Here is an 18816-nt window from a genome sequence, read left to right on the forward strand (position 1 = left end):
CTCCTGCTGGTGCCAGTGACGCTGTCCTTTCACAACTATCAATAAAGAGGTCCAGCTTTTATACTTTTCAGAGTCATGGTGGAGCAGCAAAAGAGTTAAGAAATGCAAGGCCTTATTTTCAAAGCATGTACACAAGTTTTCAACTAACTCCTGAAATGAAAATCCACAACTCGAGAGTCAAAGCCAATTACTCCTAATTGTTATCTGCTCAATTTTTCTAAAAAGGAAAATAAATAAATAAGAAGAAATAAATAACAAATAGTGTTAATTCTAGTTTTGTAAAATTAGGTGTTCGATACGAAAATATGGCCTTTGATATTCCATCCTGCAAATTGTTATGCTTAAAGAAATGTAAACATGCACAAGTATTCAGGTCTTACAGGCAAGATTATTTGCAAAGCACTGCTGGGAATGCAAGCCCTGGAGCACTATTGCCTAATCTTTACTTAGTGCTGTGATTGTGTTAATGAAGGTATAGAATGACAATGCCAGACTGTCCTCAGTGTAGTGTTTTTAGAGACAGATATTGTGAAAGGTGAACAATGCAGGACTCCTATCTCATCACTGTCAAACCAAAGTACACCAGCTTCCCTAGCTAGACTTTAACACATCTGGTTCACCTCAATTTAAGACCTCAAGTAGGTCAATGGAAAACGCTGTTTGGAAAAGTAACACAGTCAACCATTTTAAGCCCCTTTCACACTGGCACTTCTATCTGGGTCCGGACCTGGATCCTTGCTACCAGGGTCCCAATCCCGTATAGTGTGAAACCACGTACCTGGGTCGTACCCGGGTTAATCCAGGTCCCAGTGACCCATCTCAGGATGTGGGTTGACACGCTTTGACCCGGGCTAAGCGTGACAAAAGAAACGATGGCCAATGCAATAACAAACAGCCACACCTGCGTGAAGGTTTCACTTCAGCAAGGAAAGTTTCAGTTTATTCTGTTTAGCCATATTTGTGTTGCTTGAGACACACCATAAGCCAGATTGCAGCAGGGATGAAGAAACATTTGATATAATCAGTTTGGTTCAATCCAGAGAAGCTTGGATGGAAGCGTCTGTAACAAGCTGCTTCCTGGGCATTGATACACGTATTGTTTACTTAATTCTGTCACCCAGGTCAACCCTGCTTTATCAAAAACAGTGTGAAATAACATAGCCGACCCGCATGATTCCGGGTCCAGACCCGGGTAGGTTTCAGGTAGAACATGCCAGTGTGAAAGGGGCTTTACAAGTACAGTCTACATTTATCTCTAAATTATTTATATTAATAAAGGTATAAAACTCATGCATGCATATTTTTCGTGTCTTCCTAACAACTCCTAAAAGAGATCCAAATAAATGAGCCCGTCCACCCACTCAGCTACCCACATCATTGCCTCAGTACAAAACACAAAATTCACTCAGTTCTGATTATTTGATTGCTTTCCATTGTTGTTGGAAGAAAGTGTAGCCAGCACTCCAGATAAAACTGTGTAAAGGGTGTTTTAAGCATTGTAAAAATATGACTTACGCGTGATATTTTAACTGAATGTGTAACAAATACACATAGCAATTGCATGTTATCAAACTCAATTTATGCCATTGGTTCCTGGCATCTCCATGGTCAATTGTGAATGTAGCAAGAAAAATGACAGGACAGCTTGTAGACTGCCGTGTCAATTGCCAGAAAGCAACAAGTGTCTAAATTGGAGAGTAAATTACTCAATGGCCCAAACCCTTATCTGGAGTGCTGAGTGTATCCAAAGGTATCTGAATGTAGAGACTTGAATGTGTTAAGCGCTGCAAGGCGTTTTGTAACCATTGCTTATTCTTGAGCCCTCCAGCATCGGGGTCATTCTTCCAGGTGTTAACGTCTTTCATGGGCCCCTATCATCTTTTTTAGAAGTCGACAACGTTCTCTTCCTGAATGTGTTAAAACATGCTGGCTGTCCTACCTGCCTTTCTTCCCTCTCCTTTATCACAAAGTCAAAGGAAACACAAAAACACCAAACACAAAACAATGTTGCAGGACACACATCTTATGGCGCCTACAGTGAGTAAAAATTAAAGCCTTCCACATTATAACAGATATGTTTCAAGCAGGAAGGCAATTCCAGGAATGCAGAATTGTCTATTATTAAGTTTAATACAGAGTTGTACCTTCCTCGCAATTATAGACAAGTGCTAGTTTGAATATGGGAAACAGTTTTAGCTTTCTAAAACAACTGTGATCTTTTTTTCACAAAAAAATTTACAGCATATTCCTCCTTTAATTTGACATTACTTCACATTAGACAAAGTGGTTCCTGTCAAATATAAACAATATTTTGTTCAGGCTAAAGTACAGGTTTTTAGATGTAAAAATGTTTCATATATTGGGATTCTGTGAGGCTATTTAATTCTGCTTATTTTAGAATGTTTCTAAACATTTATGTTGTTTGTTAACTATATCCATTACTTATTGCACAGTATGCCAATTGATGCTAACAATTCATTCCAGTTCTCTGTGGTGGAAGAAGAGGTGGAGCTCTGTTGTTCCTAGGACATCTTAAGAGAATTATAGAAAGAGAATACAACTATGACTACTACTAGTACGACTACTACTTCTACTACTACTACTAATAATAATAAAGAGACTTAACAACATGCATTTTACAAACATTAATAATAGACTATACGAGAGGTTTACATTTGCAGTGTCTTTTGTGTTCTTTCCTGTTTGCGTGTGTGAGTGTGTGGTTTGGTACAGCTTTGCTGAAGAATAAACGGGATCTTGACTGCTCAGATCTCGTGAGACACAAGCTCAATTCCTGCTCCGTTTTACATGGGTTTTGAGAAAGCGATTGACCCTGCCCTTAAAATCGCACTGACCAAACGACGTTCTTTTGCTGTTTCACGATGTATTCGCGTGACAATGTCACACAGTCGTGACTGTAGAGTCGATTTTCATGTGCATGTAAACCCAGCCTATGTTGTAAAACAAATATATAAATTGCTGTCAAGCACACAATATAATACTACTTTATTCTTTGTATTCCTTTTCTGAAGTAAATGCAACAAGTAAACAATACCTGTTCATTTCTGTCATAAATACCTCAAGTAAACGACATCTGTTCATTTTGTAACTTATAATTATAAAACAGTTTAAATATAGGCCCTATGTCTTGTTCTAGTAGTTTACAATAGCTTACCTGCACTATCTATTATTATCTGTATCTAATCGGTATCAGCCGATGTGGGTAGATAACCATTGGCTATCAGTATCGGTCAAGAAAATCTTTATCAGTGCACCCCTAAGGAGAGGTATACATCTCCATAGCCCCAACTAAGGAGGCCTACTGCACAAATATAATAGTTAATTCAACAGTGTAAGGCTTCACATATATTGCTACTCAAGTAGGCCAGTTGCAGACAAATCTGAATAAGCACTTTTGAAACAAGACCTGGTGTTCTTCTTTCCAATCAAAATGTAAATACATGCTGTCCAATACTTCACTTGCTAAGCAGTGTGATGTGTATAACCTTTTCTACATGCAGAAAGGAGCTTCCTCAAGTGTCACGATCAAGCACTGTTTTTTTTCCTAAGCAAGAGTGCATTATTTATGAAGCACATATACTGCACAGACCTGAATCGACCGTTATATCTAATAGTCGTGACTGTTTGTGTATTAAGCCACAGTGTCATCACTCTGAAGTAGTCCAGTGATGTGCTGGTACATTATTATTGATGAGACAAAGCCTGTGAGCTTAGCAGCTATCCAAATGGAATAGTTTATAGTGTATGGCAGGTTAATACTACAGTGAAGTACAAATCAACCTTTAATTTAAAACTTCTGCAACATAAGACAGACAAAGAGCCAGTAAAAAGTTAATACATACCGCAAACAGTGAGCCTTGATAGAGACATGCACCTGTGGGGAGAAAAACAAAACCGTTAACAGGTTGTATTCTAAAAATGATCAACAGACCTCAAACATGTAGACACTCTATATGCAAAGGTCATTAGTTCACACCGAAATATACACCCTACTGTATGTACCAACCTAATGGCTCACTGCTGATTCACAGCAAGTTTAAAACAAGCAGCAGGCCAAAATATCCCAGGGTAAATAATACAGAGTGAAGCCAGGACAGTTTTCAAGAACAGAAAATCATGACCCATTCAAAACATGATGAGCTCCCAACTGGGATATTTTTAACCTTATAAAGTGGAGAAATGCAAGATTTAATAAAAATGTCAATTCTTATACTTAAAGGAATTCAAATTTTAAATCCCTTTTCCAATATCAGTGAGATGTCCACAGGGAATAAATTAGGGGACATGCAAGTGATCTATATGCTGCATAATATAATCAGCTAACTGACAAAGGAAATGATTTATGTAGGAATAAACCTAGAATAAATTGGTACAAAGCCTAGTCCATGGATTACACAATGTGGTTATGGGACAAGAGCATTTATTTATGTTTTTCACCCACTGCATTACAGTAGATACTCATAACAATCCCAATTGTGTTGGCCTGTGATTTTGTGTTATTACAATGGATTGAAATATGCTTGTGGGATTAAGCATGTAATACTGCATAACAAATGGTAAATGAAGCAATTGATTAAACTGCATCATTCTGTTGATAACAAAATACACCGAGTAGCCTTAGAAAAAAAAACCCTGATTTGGCCTCCAGTCTCCTCCAGTCAGATATCAGCAGTGGGGTGTGGTCTGTTCAGCATTTCAACTGGAGGCCTCTCAGAAACATCAGGAACCGCAGGAAAGGTCCATTGGTACAAACAACACTGTATATCCTCTTTTTTACTGTCAATATACAAATGTCTGAGGTTTTGAAGTCCATCGAATGAGATGTTAAAACAATGTTTTGTGTTTATAAATGGTGAGCATAGCACAGTCCTTGGCACTATAACCAGTTTGTCCTGTTTACATTGGCAATGTAGGATCTGGCCCATGACTAAAGTCCCCTTGGCATCTAATTTACAACCCAAAGACACAGACAAGCAAGATCCTGTGTTTCAGAGTAGAACACTCTCTTTAAACAGCTATGCCAAATCGATGCAATGCAATTGTTCTTATAAGAAAAAAAAAAACAGGCCGGGGTTGTACACATTATGACTACAAATAGAGTAGGGCATCAGTTTAATTCGGGTCACAGCAAGCAAATGAGCAAACACATTACTATTAATCAAAGAGACCTTAGAAATAATTGCACATGTTTCTTCAGGAGGTTCCTGGTGCATTTTTAATGGGGTTTGTTTAATGTAAACATTCTGGGACACTGGATTCGATAAACGGAAAGAATCCATTAAGGTTGTGCTTTACTAGTGATGTAAGAGATAGCAGCTGATTGGTACTTGGTACTTACTTGCAAATCATCACCCTTCTTGGCCTGCTTGCTGTTTCATGGGCAGCATTCCAATAAAATTCCATGCATGAACTACAGATTCAGTTGGAGCTATGGATGTTTGTGATTCAACAAGCCTTTTCAGTCTAATGCACTGATAATTTTGCTTAAAGGGATGCCAGCATGGTGATGGTAGAAGTTGACTAATGTAACCTAACACATTGCAGTAACTGAGGAACCTTTCCAAAAGAATATACCTACTGTAAGCAATAAAAAAATGCACCATCATTGGGGGAAAGGGTACATGTTTAGGGTTATAATCTTGGACTCAAAATACTCTGGATGTGCCAAATATTACAGTTCTGTATTTATGATAATCTTCTGTACTATTACCAGTATTCCATAAAAGGAATTGTAACACATATCGTCTGTTTTTCATAATGGCTACCCATTACCCAGTATAAACTACTGTATAAAAAGATGCACAGATTTACTGCTATTACACACACACACACACACACACACAGTATATAGAGCTTTTTGGCCAAAACTCAAAGCGCTATGTGTGGCGCACACCTAACACTGCCCATGCCTCAAGACACACCATCCCTACAGTGAAGTATGGTGGTGGCAGCATCATGCTGTGGGGATGCTTCTCATCAGGAGGGACTGGGCATCTTGTTACAATTGAAGGAAGAATGGATGGAGCAAAATACAGGAAAATATTGCAAGACAATCTGCTTCATTCCGCTAAAAAACTGAAGCTTAGGAGGAAATTCACCTTTCTACAGGACAATGATCCCAAGCACAAGGCCAAAGCAACATTGGAGTGGCTCAAGAACAAAAAGGTGAATGTCCTACAGTGGCCCAGTCAAAGTCCTGATCTCAATCCCACTGAGAATTTGTGGCACTATTTGAAAATTGCAGTCCACAAGCGTCGTCCAACCAACCTGAACAACCTGGAGCAAATCTGCCAAGAAGAATGGGCCAAAATCACTCCAACACTGTGTTCAAAGCATTACAATAATTGATTATGAGTTTCAGTGTTTAAAAATAAAATATCAAACAGAACAAAATTTCAATGTACCATTTGTAATTCGGTAATATGATAGAATTGGTAAGGGGTCTGAATACTTTTGCAAGACACTAATTACTAAGTACAAGGTTGTCCTGGAAGAAAACTTGCTTCCTTCTGCTCTGACAATGTTCCCCAACTCTGAGGATTGGTTTTTCCAGCAAGACAATGCTCCATGCCACACAGCCAGGTCAATCAAGGTGTGGCTGGAGGACCACCAGATCAACACCCTGTCATGACCAGCCCAATCTCCAGACCTGAACCCCATTGAAAACCTCTGGAATGTGATCAAGAGGAAGATGGATGGTCACAAGCCATCAAACAAAACCGAGCTGCTTGAATTTTTGCGCCAGGAGTGGTATAAAGTCACCCAACATCAATGTGAAAGACTGGTGGAGAGCATGCCAAGATGCATGAAAGCTGTGCTTGAAAATCAGGGTTATTCCACCAAATATTGATTTCTGAACTCTTCCTAAGTTAAAACATTAGTATTGTGTTGTTTAAAAATGAATATGAACTTATTTTCTTTGCATTATTCAAGGTCTGACAACAACACATCTTTTTTGCTGTTTTGACCAGTTGTCATTTTCTGCAAATAAATGCTCTAAATGACAATATTTTTATTTGGAATTTGGGAGAAATGTTGTCAGTAGTTTATAAAATAAAACAAAAATGTTAATTTTACCCAAACACATACCTATAAATAGTAAAACCAGAGAAACTGATAATTTTGCAGTGGTCTCTTAATTTTTTCCAGAGCTGTATATATATATATATATATATATATATATATATATATATAGATAGAGAGAGAGAGAGAGAGAGAGAGAGAGAGAGAGAGAGAGAGAGAGAGAGAGAGAGAGAGAGAGAACGATACATTGTGAAAAATGAATTTTGCATATTTACTATTTTACCAGAAAACCATATGTTTTTCAAGTTAGTAAATAGACGAGTCATACCTGTCAAAATACAAACATAAACTGACCTTGGCTAACTTACATAAACATCTAGCACATTGGGAGGACAGTGTCCATGTTATTCGTTGTTAAGATGATAAACAGTGCAGGTTTACTTGATATGAAAAATGACTGGTGTTTTAAGAACGTACCTAGTTTGCACGAATGCTACCTTAAACTGTACTTGTTATAATGTGTGCTGATCTTAACAAGTTTCTAACTTGTCTTGCATTCCCTCTTATTTGTTATTGGTAATATCACCGTAAATAAAAATAAACAACAGCCTAATGTGACGCTAGTGCTGAGAATTCATATCGGTCGTCTTTCCTTTTAATATACAACTTAAAGAACGCTTGGTTAGTTTAAATCTATTTACAAAATCATTCTCCAAGTTGACAGAATATGCTTGATAATATAAGGCAGATAACGAAAATGTATTCTGGTATTGATATTATAAGGGCATATCATCGAGCGTAATTTGTAAATTTAGGCTACTACTGGTAAACTAGAAAACACTTCGATCCTTGGTATTCTCAGTACTTGCACTAACAAAATTGCATTACGTACATTCTTTCTCCACCGCCTGCAACACAGCCAATGTCGCATAGTGTACTTTACAGTGGGCTACTCGGCACTTATTTAGCTGTCTCTTAAAAACGAATGAGAAGAATGCTGCTGCTGAAAAAAAAAAAATACAAAATGCTTGCTACTGTATTTCCAATACTAACTGCATCGTACTTCAATAGGCTAAAAAATCAAATACTGCAACTGTATATCATTACCAGCAACGCATTAAAGCTAGTTCTGCATAAGAATTGATGTTTTGTCTCAAATTTAAATGATAAATATAAATATTGCTTTTAAAAAGCCAGTTTCAATCGTGCATTGTATACTAACCTTGTGTTCCAAGAGGTAGAGTTACCAGCCCAATCAGAACAGCAACGAAGATCCAGAAGTTCGGGTCCATGGTCATGCAGAAAATGATTAATTTATATATAAAAAAGTAAATCCCTTTTCAAGGCACTCAGCAAGTTCCAGAAAACATTATTCAGTTCTTACTGTGTGAAAACGTTGAAACCCATGTGTATAGAATTGTAATGCACAAGTGAGATGGGCTCTGGTGTTTCTTTGAACGACTTATAAGTTAATTGAACCGTCGACTTGTTCGCAAATGTATGGGTGCCAGATAGCATCCGCCGTACGGTATATGTTTATATGAAATACTCACTATTATTAAATGCAATGCAAGTTGCCTAGTTTAGTTCAAGGCAGTCCTCCGAATTCACATCGATCCAAGTCTGACTCCAGCTGTTGAGAATCTGATGACAAAAGCAAACCCAGAGCAGGTTTTCACCAAATATACTAGTTCACTTGACACTACTGCGTTGCACGACGTAAGGAAATCTGGTAGAATAACAAACTATAATCACTGTGTATAGAAACGCCTGTAGAACTCAACGCGGCAGAAATGACCAATCCAAAACTTTTGCCCAGGGGGCAAAAAAAAAAAAAAAAAAAACTTTTTCAAATTTTTTTTTTTTTTTTTTTTTTTTTTTTTTAAAGAAAGTTGTACTTCATCCAGGCAGCAAGTCTTGTCCTGAATGATCGGACTGCAAGATATCGGTTGTTACAATATACTTTTGCCTCAAAGCAATATTTCCAACTGAAAATCCAGAAACATAGCAGAAGAGAAGAACGCGATGAAAATGTATTATGTACAGTAGCAAACTGAAGAAAAATGTTTCTTAAAAAGAAATAAATCTAATAAAACACTGCGGTTGGATTTGTGCATGATTCAGAATGTTGGCGAGAGATCGCAGTGTGTGAAAATGTATTCATCGAGCCGGAGCGGAGATTCCATAGGGTCACGTGGGAGCAACCTGATCCCCTAGTCGCTGCTGTAAACTTTGCTTTTGTCTTCAAAGCTTTAGCTCCAGAAAGTATAAAGCCCCTAGCCAGCTCCAAGGCTTGTCAGTGTTGAATGTGTGTGTTCGCAATTAAAGACTAAAGCTATGACTAAGACCTAATCTGATGCTTTAAATGTACACACCATTAACACCTTTTAATGTGTTGTTAATGCATCTGCTGTTTTGTTCTCTGTTATAGGTTTCCAAATGTTATAATCTAATTGCCACACCTTGCTATTAAAAAAATAACATGTTGCATTATTGTTTAAAGAAAATGTAAAACCCATGGTATACCACAGTAAATCAGTTTTAAATAGATGTGACCTAGTGAAAATGCTTCTGCTCTGTTTTTAATGCTTTTTCAACTATGGAAACCCAGCTAGAGAAAAATGGTGGCCAAATTAAGCATTTAAATCTTGCCTATCTTCTGCTGAAAAGTTGTTCGCAGTGTATATTTTTTTCAACAACAGTGTCTTTAATCATCCAGCATGCCCTAGATCTTGACAGCTTTTCATAAGCAGCTATAGGTCACATAAAGTCGTATTAACCCTTTATTTGTTTCTATTGATAACAATTGTACTTAATGCAAATTATTTAATGACACATTCTATACTCATCATGTGACCAAACAAAAGGAGACATACCTCAGTCTTTTTTTTCTTTCAAAAAGGAAAAACCACCACCCAATAAGGTATCCAAACCAGAAATGAATTATTCAGACAATACATTTTGCAAGATGTAATAGTGCAAAGCACTGAATGAGCAACAATATTATTACTATTGGAATTGGAAAATAAAATTGTTATGGTCTGCCATTTCTGTAGTGTTTGAAGCCATATATGATGCAAAAAATAGCAATGAAAATGTCTTCCCAACAAGCAAATTGGCAGTAAATTGGTTCGTTTTTCATAGGGATCAAGCTTTGGAAACTAGGCCTTTAAATGTCATGTTATTTAATACAAAATTATATTTAAACCATTAACACATTTAAATAATTGTGCTGCTTAACACACAGTACATATCCACCCATGCTGTCATGTCAGAAACTGTATTTAAATGTGTTACCAGCTCAATAGATAGACTGTATAAATTAAATAACTAATGCACTTGGATTAAAGTATTTAAAACCTTGTGTAAACATGTTTTAAATACTCATTGTAATATGATAATATATAAAGTAACCATTTTCTTTACTTCAGATGAAATGCTTTTAAATGCTCTGTTTCACTCTATAAAAACATCTGACAGCATAATAGTTAACAACATAATCTTAAAAAGACTATTACGTGTTTTTGTTTTTATTAAGAAACTAGGCATTATACATTCCAGAATGTATATAGTTTGTGTTATAGTAGCTAAATATTTGAAAACAGAAACTTAAACAAAAATGTGACATCATTAATGAAGGATCTCTAGATTGTTGTTAAAGTTAACTGGGATTACGCAACCTATTCCACAGTGTGTCACATATATATAATATATATATATATATATAGTATATATAATATATATACACTAACATTGTACAAATTTATTTCTGACTATCATCTAGTAGACCGTTGCTCAATTAAATGCCACATAAATGGGGGGGGGGGGTTTAGCTAACAGGGGGCACAGGCAACTCCTTGCCATTAAGAGCTAAGCCATGGACTATACACTTTTTAGAAAGCTAGCAGCTGTCTCACTTTAGTCTTTAAAAGCTATCTATGCTGTGTGATACTCTTGATGTTTTGTCAAATATTTACCCAAAACCAAAATATAAAGCCATTCCAATCTTTTTAAGTAGGTTATAGCACTTTCAAATCAGTCTTAAGATAGGAGCTAATTTTAAGACACAAAACAACACATTTATTAAAAGAAAGAAAAAACTAGAAATGTGTAATTCAAGGTAAGTTCATTGACCAAATTTCTTTAGTAATACTTATAGTTTAATTTCCATTACACACAAAAAAAATGGTGCGAATTGTACTTTCATGTAAAAAACGTGATTAATCTGTCACAAAGACCCTTTTTTTAATTGCAAAAATACGTTTTAATTGTTTAAAGAAAATGAAAATTCAAATCGAGAATTACTTCACAATTTTGTACTTAGAAATACTGTAAAATGGCCTCCAATACAGGTTTATAGCAGCTGGCCTGAATGCTACAAGCTTGACCCATAAAGGTCATGTTTCTAAATTCTTTTAACAGTTGTGGTAGCTATTTTAGTACAAGCCTAGGATTACAACTCAACTAATCCTACACAATGGTTATTCCTATAAACAACCGTTTGGAACACATCACACACAGTTAATGCAGTGAATTCATATCTAAAAGAACCACGAGAACTATATGGTTCCACTAGGACCATACAACCTTCAAGAGTCTTACAGTTTTATTGAAAGACGTACACACTTCCCTTTTTCTTTTATGCGTCTTTTATATATTTATTTATCTGTGGTACCAGTCAAGCATTAATACAATTTCCACAAGCAGCCACAGACATTTTGCAGCCAAAGTTTATATAATGTGTCTTTTTTGGTTGTCACTTACTGTACACATCTTGTAAGAAACTCTGTCCAACAATATTTGAGTTTCCATTAAAGGAACTGCATGGTGAGTACCATCTAGTGTTCAGACATGGTAACTTACATATTTACAAAAATGTTACCCGAGGACATGGATGTTTTCAGTAGGGAAGCAGCATTCTGTCTGTATCTGCCAGTAGGAAGTTAAGTACCTGATGATTTACGATTGTAAGCATTTAGGACATGGGCCAGTGACCTTTACTTCAATTTCGTTGCCTGAGAGCAAGTAACATTGTAACTACAAAATAAAAAAGAAAAAAGGAAGATCTTATAGATTATTTACGTTTTCATAATAACCCTTGAAACATTAATATCTCTTTGAGCATAAATAAGTGTGACAGGTTGGTTTGTGTGGTGACGTCAGACCATGAAGAAACACAGTGGCGAGTGAATTATAAATGCACTGGTGGCCCTGGTTTTATAAATGAACGAATAAACTGGTTGAACAAAACAAAACACTTCACAAAACAAAATGGCACATTGACCAAAACAAACAGACAACACAGACATGCGTTGCAATAGTTATTTATTTATTTATTTGTTTATTTATTTATTCCTCTCTTTGTCTCTGTCTCTCTCCCATCCGCCTTGCTGTACACTCAACCCCGTGCGTCAAACACTCAGGGCCCGATCTTCGATCTTCACGTAATCCCCTCATTACATTTGTGCCTCGCAAAAAAATAGTGCTTTGGCACAAAATGAGAGACAAAACAGCACAAAGCAGTTGCGAGACATTGGAACATAACAGTTTTTTGAGCAATTCGCAAATCTGTTTGTGCCTTGCAAAACCGTCTGCGCATTCACTACCAATATAGCAACTGCACACAACAGCCAAGCGAGAATGCCGAATGATAGACAGTCACCATTAGTAATGTGACAAGCTGCTATCATTGGTGTTGGCACAGTATGTACCGATATGACAGCAGACGAGACCACACAATATACCCTGCACACATACATACAGGACCATTCAAATATACAATTGGCTCCATAGCTAGGCGCCAAGTTTTCAAATTAATGTACTGCTAATGCCACTGTTTTATTGAATACAGACAGTATTGTATCACAAGGAAATACTATATAGGTTTCTTTAAAGGCCAACTGGTTCAACATTTGGATACTGTCTTTTTTTTCTGAATGCTTTTTTTTTTAATGTAAGTTGTGCCGTGACAAAGTCTAACTCTGGTAGCACACTCTTTGATTGTAAATGTAACAAGGTCATTCACCTGCAAAGTAAACATCAATCAAGCATTTTTATATACACAATACACAGAAATGCGATTGTTATTCATTCAACTCACCCATTTGAACATCATGATTAAGCCCAGTTTGTAAGGTTTTGAGTGTCGTCGAAATGGATTTTTTTCGTTATGCCATTTTTTTCATACACTCCTAAAATGTTAATTGTAGCGTATTATGATTTCTCAATAAATGAACAGTCTCTGTACAATTAGCAACACCAACATTCAGCAAACTAGGCAGCTGCATAAAAATGGCCAGAAATTACAATTAACAGAACTGTTTGTCCCACCTCAGCTAACTTATAAATGGACTGCTGCAGAGAAAATACAGGTCTTTGATTAGTTGATCGTATCACCGGTCTGTTTTTAGGAAAACATTAACTGCAGATGCCCACCCCTCACCCATAATGCACAGCAACCTATGGAATAGCCCAGTAAAGCAATGGGCCACAAGATGGGTGTATGACATTGTGGCAGAGCAAAGCTCTGCCCTTTTTAAATTGGCAGGGATGGGGTTAATTTCCCCTACCTGCCTGGGTTTATTAGGTTCAGGTGGCTGGGGTTGATTAGTTGATTAGGTTAATTAACGATCAATCAGCGCCCAGCCACCTGACATAAAAGGAGGCCTCTGCTTCTCATTTGAGAGGAGGGAGCTGAGGAAGCAGGTTGGTGTTTTGTTGGTTGTGATTTTTCAATTTTCTAAATCCAGTGAAGGCATTGCCCAGCCTGGAAATTTTTGTTATTTTTGCTTTTTGTTTATGTGTTTCAATCACTTTGTTTTGGCCCTTGTGCCTTTTTATTTTTGTATCTATTTATAATAAAAGTATATTTTTTTGAACTGCAGTCTGTCTCTGGGCCTCTATCCACTCGCCAGCCTGCCACAGACGTATTTATACAATTAATTACAGATGTGTGGCAACACACAGCAAAGATAACAGGCAGGACCCCCTCCTCTCTTCATCCTTCTCTCAGTCTACATTTCCATACTTTGATGGTACACGTTGGTTGCCGATATGCCTGTGGAGCAGTGAAGAACACATATAACTGTATATGTAAACACAACATACCACTATCCATCATATCAATACAGTGATAAAACACATAACTGATCTGCCCATCTGGTGTGTGCGGATGGGGGAAGGGGGTTCTGTACTATTGTACGTTTGTGCTATTTTACCCAACTCCAGAGTGGACTGTTACTCTGACACTTTTTGAGCCAGCGGTGCGCAGTTATTGGAACTAGCGCATCGCAATTATCGCACAGATATTGGTATATTCACATGAATTAGGGCTTTCGCCCAATTCAAATTTGATTGCGCTATGTGCATATTGAATGTCCACCTGGAATACATTTGCATCACATGTTTCTAATTACCGATGCATTAACATATGTTAATAGGACCATATTACAGGAACAGAAGGAAGGCAGTGTGCTGGACAGAAGTGAGTGCATGTTTCCACACTCGTCTGTTGGGCATGGGAATACGCTATAAACATCACTATGATATGAACATGTTATATATGTTATGGATATGAAAACAAAAAAAGAGGCTTATTGCTTGTATGTTTTTGCCGCAAATTGACTATGTTGATGCAGTATATAGGTTTGCATCACCATCAACTTTAGGTAAACTGGACTCGCTATATCATGCAGCATTGAGGTACAATAGAAATACAAGATTTAATACTCATCATTGTAAATTATACGATTTGATAGACTGGACTTCTTTGGCTTTACGTAGGTTGAAGCACTGGTATATTCTGGTATATAAGGCTATTAAATGTAAATTATATGAATATTCTTATTTAAATGAATACCTTATAGCTTCCCATAGTAACCACAGCCTCAGATATCATTCTTTTTTGCATTTATAGTTCCAGTCCAAACTAAAGCTGCAGATCCAGATATCTTTATTGCAATTTAAGAGTAAATTGTTTTAAATAGTTGACTACTTTTATGTCTTTTGATTATTGTTTTAAATGTGATTTGCCTGTGTCTTAATTGTATTTTATTGTGTATTGACTTGCCGCTACCTGGCTAGGTCTCACTCGTAAAAGAGGTTTTAATCTCAGTGTGACTACAAGGATAATAAATAAATTATATATATATATATAATATATAATATATATATATATATATATATATATATATATATATATATATATATATAGTGACAGGATGGACAAGGTGTATCAGATCTTCACTACCAACCAGTAGTAGTCTTTAAACCGTCTGTGTGCAAATTTATTACCACCAGTCTGACACCATTACCTCCACCAGAGTACCCTTACCTACAATGGTAGTTGGGTAAGGCTCTGGTGTACCATACCCTTTATTATTCAGTTCACACAGAACACTGTTTACACTATATACATTCGACAGTGTATACCTGACATGCACTTGGTTGGTTTGCTCTTGAGTGGGGGTTTTGCAGTCTCTTTGCAACTACTCAGTTGCTTTGTTTAAACCATAGGCATTAGTAAGTAATTCTTTACTTCACTTACTTCACTTCCAATAAAACCATCATTCAGTTCTGGTTCACTTGGTCTGGTTAATTCTGCGCTGAGCACATGACCAGTCAGCTTCTCCAACAGACTTTGATTTAACTGGACTTAGAGGCTAGACTTCACTCTCAAAGGTCCAGGCTTTTCTTTTTTCTTCAAAAAGGCACTTTTTGACGAAACACGGATTTCCTTTTGTTAACACACTTGACTGCAAACACCCCTCTCACTCTTCATTAACTCCAACCACTTCTCTCCTGTGCAAACGCCCCTTGCCCCTTTTAAAGATGGCCACCTTTCAGATCTGGTTCACAGGTCAATCACAGAGTTATTTTCCTTTTCCTAGATAAGTCTATCCATTTCCCATAGCTCTCTCTGAAACAGCACCACCCTAAAAGTGGTCACTCCATTGTCATTACAACAAATCATATTTTTTTATAAGTTGCATCTATTTCAGGTTAAAACATGTATAAACTAAGTATTATAATCCTCTATGTTGCAATATAATACACCCCACTGTTCTATATTCGCAACATTAGCGATTATACACCTATTTACTCCGGATGTGCATTTTTTGGCTATTCGGTTTCTCAAAGGTGTTCGGCGGTTACGTCCTGCCAGGAGGGCCATTGATGTTGTAGTGGATGCTCTCACGAAGGCCCCGTTTGAGCCTATACGCTCCACAGAATTAAATAATCTGTCTATGAAGACAGCCTTCCTCTTGGCTATCACCTCTGCAAAGCGGGTCAGTGAGCTGCAGGTGTTGTCGGTGCACAGCTCCTGTATGCGTATTTTGGCCGATGGCAGCAGGGTGTTACTGCATATAAACCCTGCTTTCCTCCCCAAGGAATCAGTCTGTGGAATTGGAGTCTTTCCATCCACCTCCATTTGCTTCAGAGGAGGATAAGAGATTGAATTTCCTCTGCCCAGTGCGGGCATTGAGTTTCTACATATAGGACAAGAGCTTTGCATCATACTGACCAGTTCTTTGTCTGTCACAGTATACAGACCCTAGGACAGCCATCTCAAAGCAGCGACTGTCGCATTGGATTGTGGTCACAGTCTCTGCGGTGTATGACAGTGCTGGCTTACCCTCACCAGGGAGAGTAGCTGTACACTCTACTAAAGGGTTGGCTACATCTTGGGGGGGGGGGGGCCCTCTTCACCGCATACATTCTCTAGGTTCTACAGCTTGAATGTGGTAGATCCTTCCTTGCCTGCAATAGGCAAGAGGGTCCTTGAGTTTGCACACTAAACATGGGTTATAAGGTTCTGATCTGTCCCTCGTAGGCTGCCATTCCTTTTCTCTCACGACGGCTCTGGTATACATTTCCCATAAGTAATGTTGTTGGTGGTCGTCTTCGAATTGAAAGGGAATGTTAGGTTACTTACCGTAACTCTGCTTCCCTGAGAAGACGACCAACCACGAGGTTGCATAGATCACCCTCATGGGTTCGATGCAAAAAGAGAAACAAAACCGATGGCGTCATCCCAAGAAGGGACCTATTGGCAGCTCTAGTATAGAGAGCTCAGAAAATACCTACCAATAGGCAGGCATATCCCATACATAATGTTGTTGGTGGTCGTCTTCTCTTTCAGGGAACCAGGGTTACGATGAGTAACCTAACGTTTTATTTCTAACTGCTGCTCCCGTGGTGTTGTGTGAGATGTTGACGTAAGAGCACAAATGAATATCCTGTCAGAGAGAATCAAGTTTAACCTACTGTCAAATATTTCTTTTGGTACAATTTCCCATCTTCTGAGGACACATGGTGATATGTCTGTGCCACAAAGACAGCTGTAGTGGGTGACATCAGACCAGAATCAGGAACCAACAAATAAACAAAAGAGAGGAGGAGTTTGGTGAAGCTGACAAACACGGTGAGCTGATATTTTAACTATTCTTATTATTGTTACCTCCATCTCCAATCCCGTTCTCCACTCACCAAACCCAACCCCGAGTGAGTGAAAACATGCTGCTTTTATGCAGCTGTACAGTCTTGATTGCTAATCAATCATTCAATTGGAGTCTCGGTACAACTGCACGTAAATTAATAAAGTGCAATTCCCTGGGCTCGCATATTATTACATTTTACCTGCACGTGAAGTGCTGTGCAATCCTTGTGCCTAAATACAAATATACATTTTAAACCACTCGTGTTACACAGACCCATTTATATCCTGTGTACCAATGACTATACACCAACATTAACACACTACACGTAACATACAGCATTGAAATACACACAGGGGCGGGGCAACATTGCCACAGTCTGCCAAATTGTTTTAATTTCCATGAATTGGACTGCTCCACTGTGTGATATGAAGTATATATTTTTAAATATTCGGCAGCTGAAACACATAAGGGACTTAGAATTCCTTATACATACACAACACATATTAAGCCATTGGCTGAGAGGGATGGTAGCCCTTGTAGAGAACAGAGAATCGAAGACGCAAAGAACCACAGCATTATCCAACATGGATTCCAGTTATTCCATTCTGGCTCTTTTGTAAATAAATCCAGGATGTTCTCAGGTCAGAAAACAAAACAAAAAAAAAAACCCAGACTGCCTGTACATGCTCTCTTTAACCAGCCAGGCATTGGGCTGTTACAGGCTACAGGTGTGGGCCAATTAAGGCTAATGATAATCTAACAATGGTGAAACCATAATCGCCTACCTAACCACAGCTGCAGCCTGTTAGCCCATTAACTCCTTGACATTATGGCAGGCACATATGCTGCCCACAGGTCTATCTGATCGTTACTGGCAACATCTGTGGGCTCGTACCAAGCCTGCCATGAACACCTCTTCGTGGTGAACTGGTGATATAAATATATTGTAAGAGGGAGAGATCTGTGCTGACTCTGCTGGTGTGTTCACGGGCTGCAGTCGCCCAACAACCGCCTGTGAGTCATGGCAGTGACACAGGGAGGTGGGAAAGTGGGTGTGTGGACTTTCCCCCTCTCTGAATGGCTGAGAGGCGCGTCTTGGGAGATTGTTAGCCCTATAAATTAACGCTCTGTTGTTTCCTCAGATCTGCCCTGTTAAACGTGCCAAGAGTGCGGAAGCGCTGGTCAACGACCGAGAACCAGTGGGAGAGAACGAAACGGAGGTTCAGAGCGAGACATTGAGGGCGGGGAACCCTTGGGTAGACCCCTGATTAGTATATCAGAGCAGGCTAGTGAGCCGGCAGTGTAGGACGGTGATCCGGGTCGCACGGGCAGC

The 18816-nt window shown here is 38.2% G+C and overlaps 1 protein-coding gene across 2 annotated transcripts in view; it reads right to left on the bottom strand.

Moving 5' to 3' along the window:
- The window catches only part of LOC121300073 (extracellular matrix organizing protein FRAS1-like), a 108192-nt gene extending 98968 nt beyond the window's left edge, over positions 1-9224 (bottom strand). For both annotated transcript variants that reach the window (XM_041228468.1, XM_041228459.1), the window contains exons 1-2: positions 8267-9224; positions 3864-3895 (exon numbers count right to left, since the gene is read on the bottom strand). In XM_041228468.1, the coding sequence (XP_041084402.1) occupies positions 3864-3895; positions 8267-8342 (108 nt within the window). In that variant the 5' untranslated portion in view covers positions 8343-9224. The remainder of the gene's footprint in view (positions 1-3863; positions 3896-8266) is intronic.
- Positions 9225-18816: the final 9592 nt, after the last annotated feature.

The sequence above is a fragment of the Polyodon spathula genome, chromosome 2, assembly GCF_017654505.1.
Source record: "Polyodon spathula isolate WHYD16114869_AA chromosome 2, ASM1765450v1, whole genome shotgun sequence".
NCBI classification, from domain to species: domain Eukaryota; kingdom Metazoa; phylum Chordata; class Actinopteri; order Acipenseriformes; family Polyodontidae; genus Polyodon; species Polyodon spathula.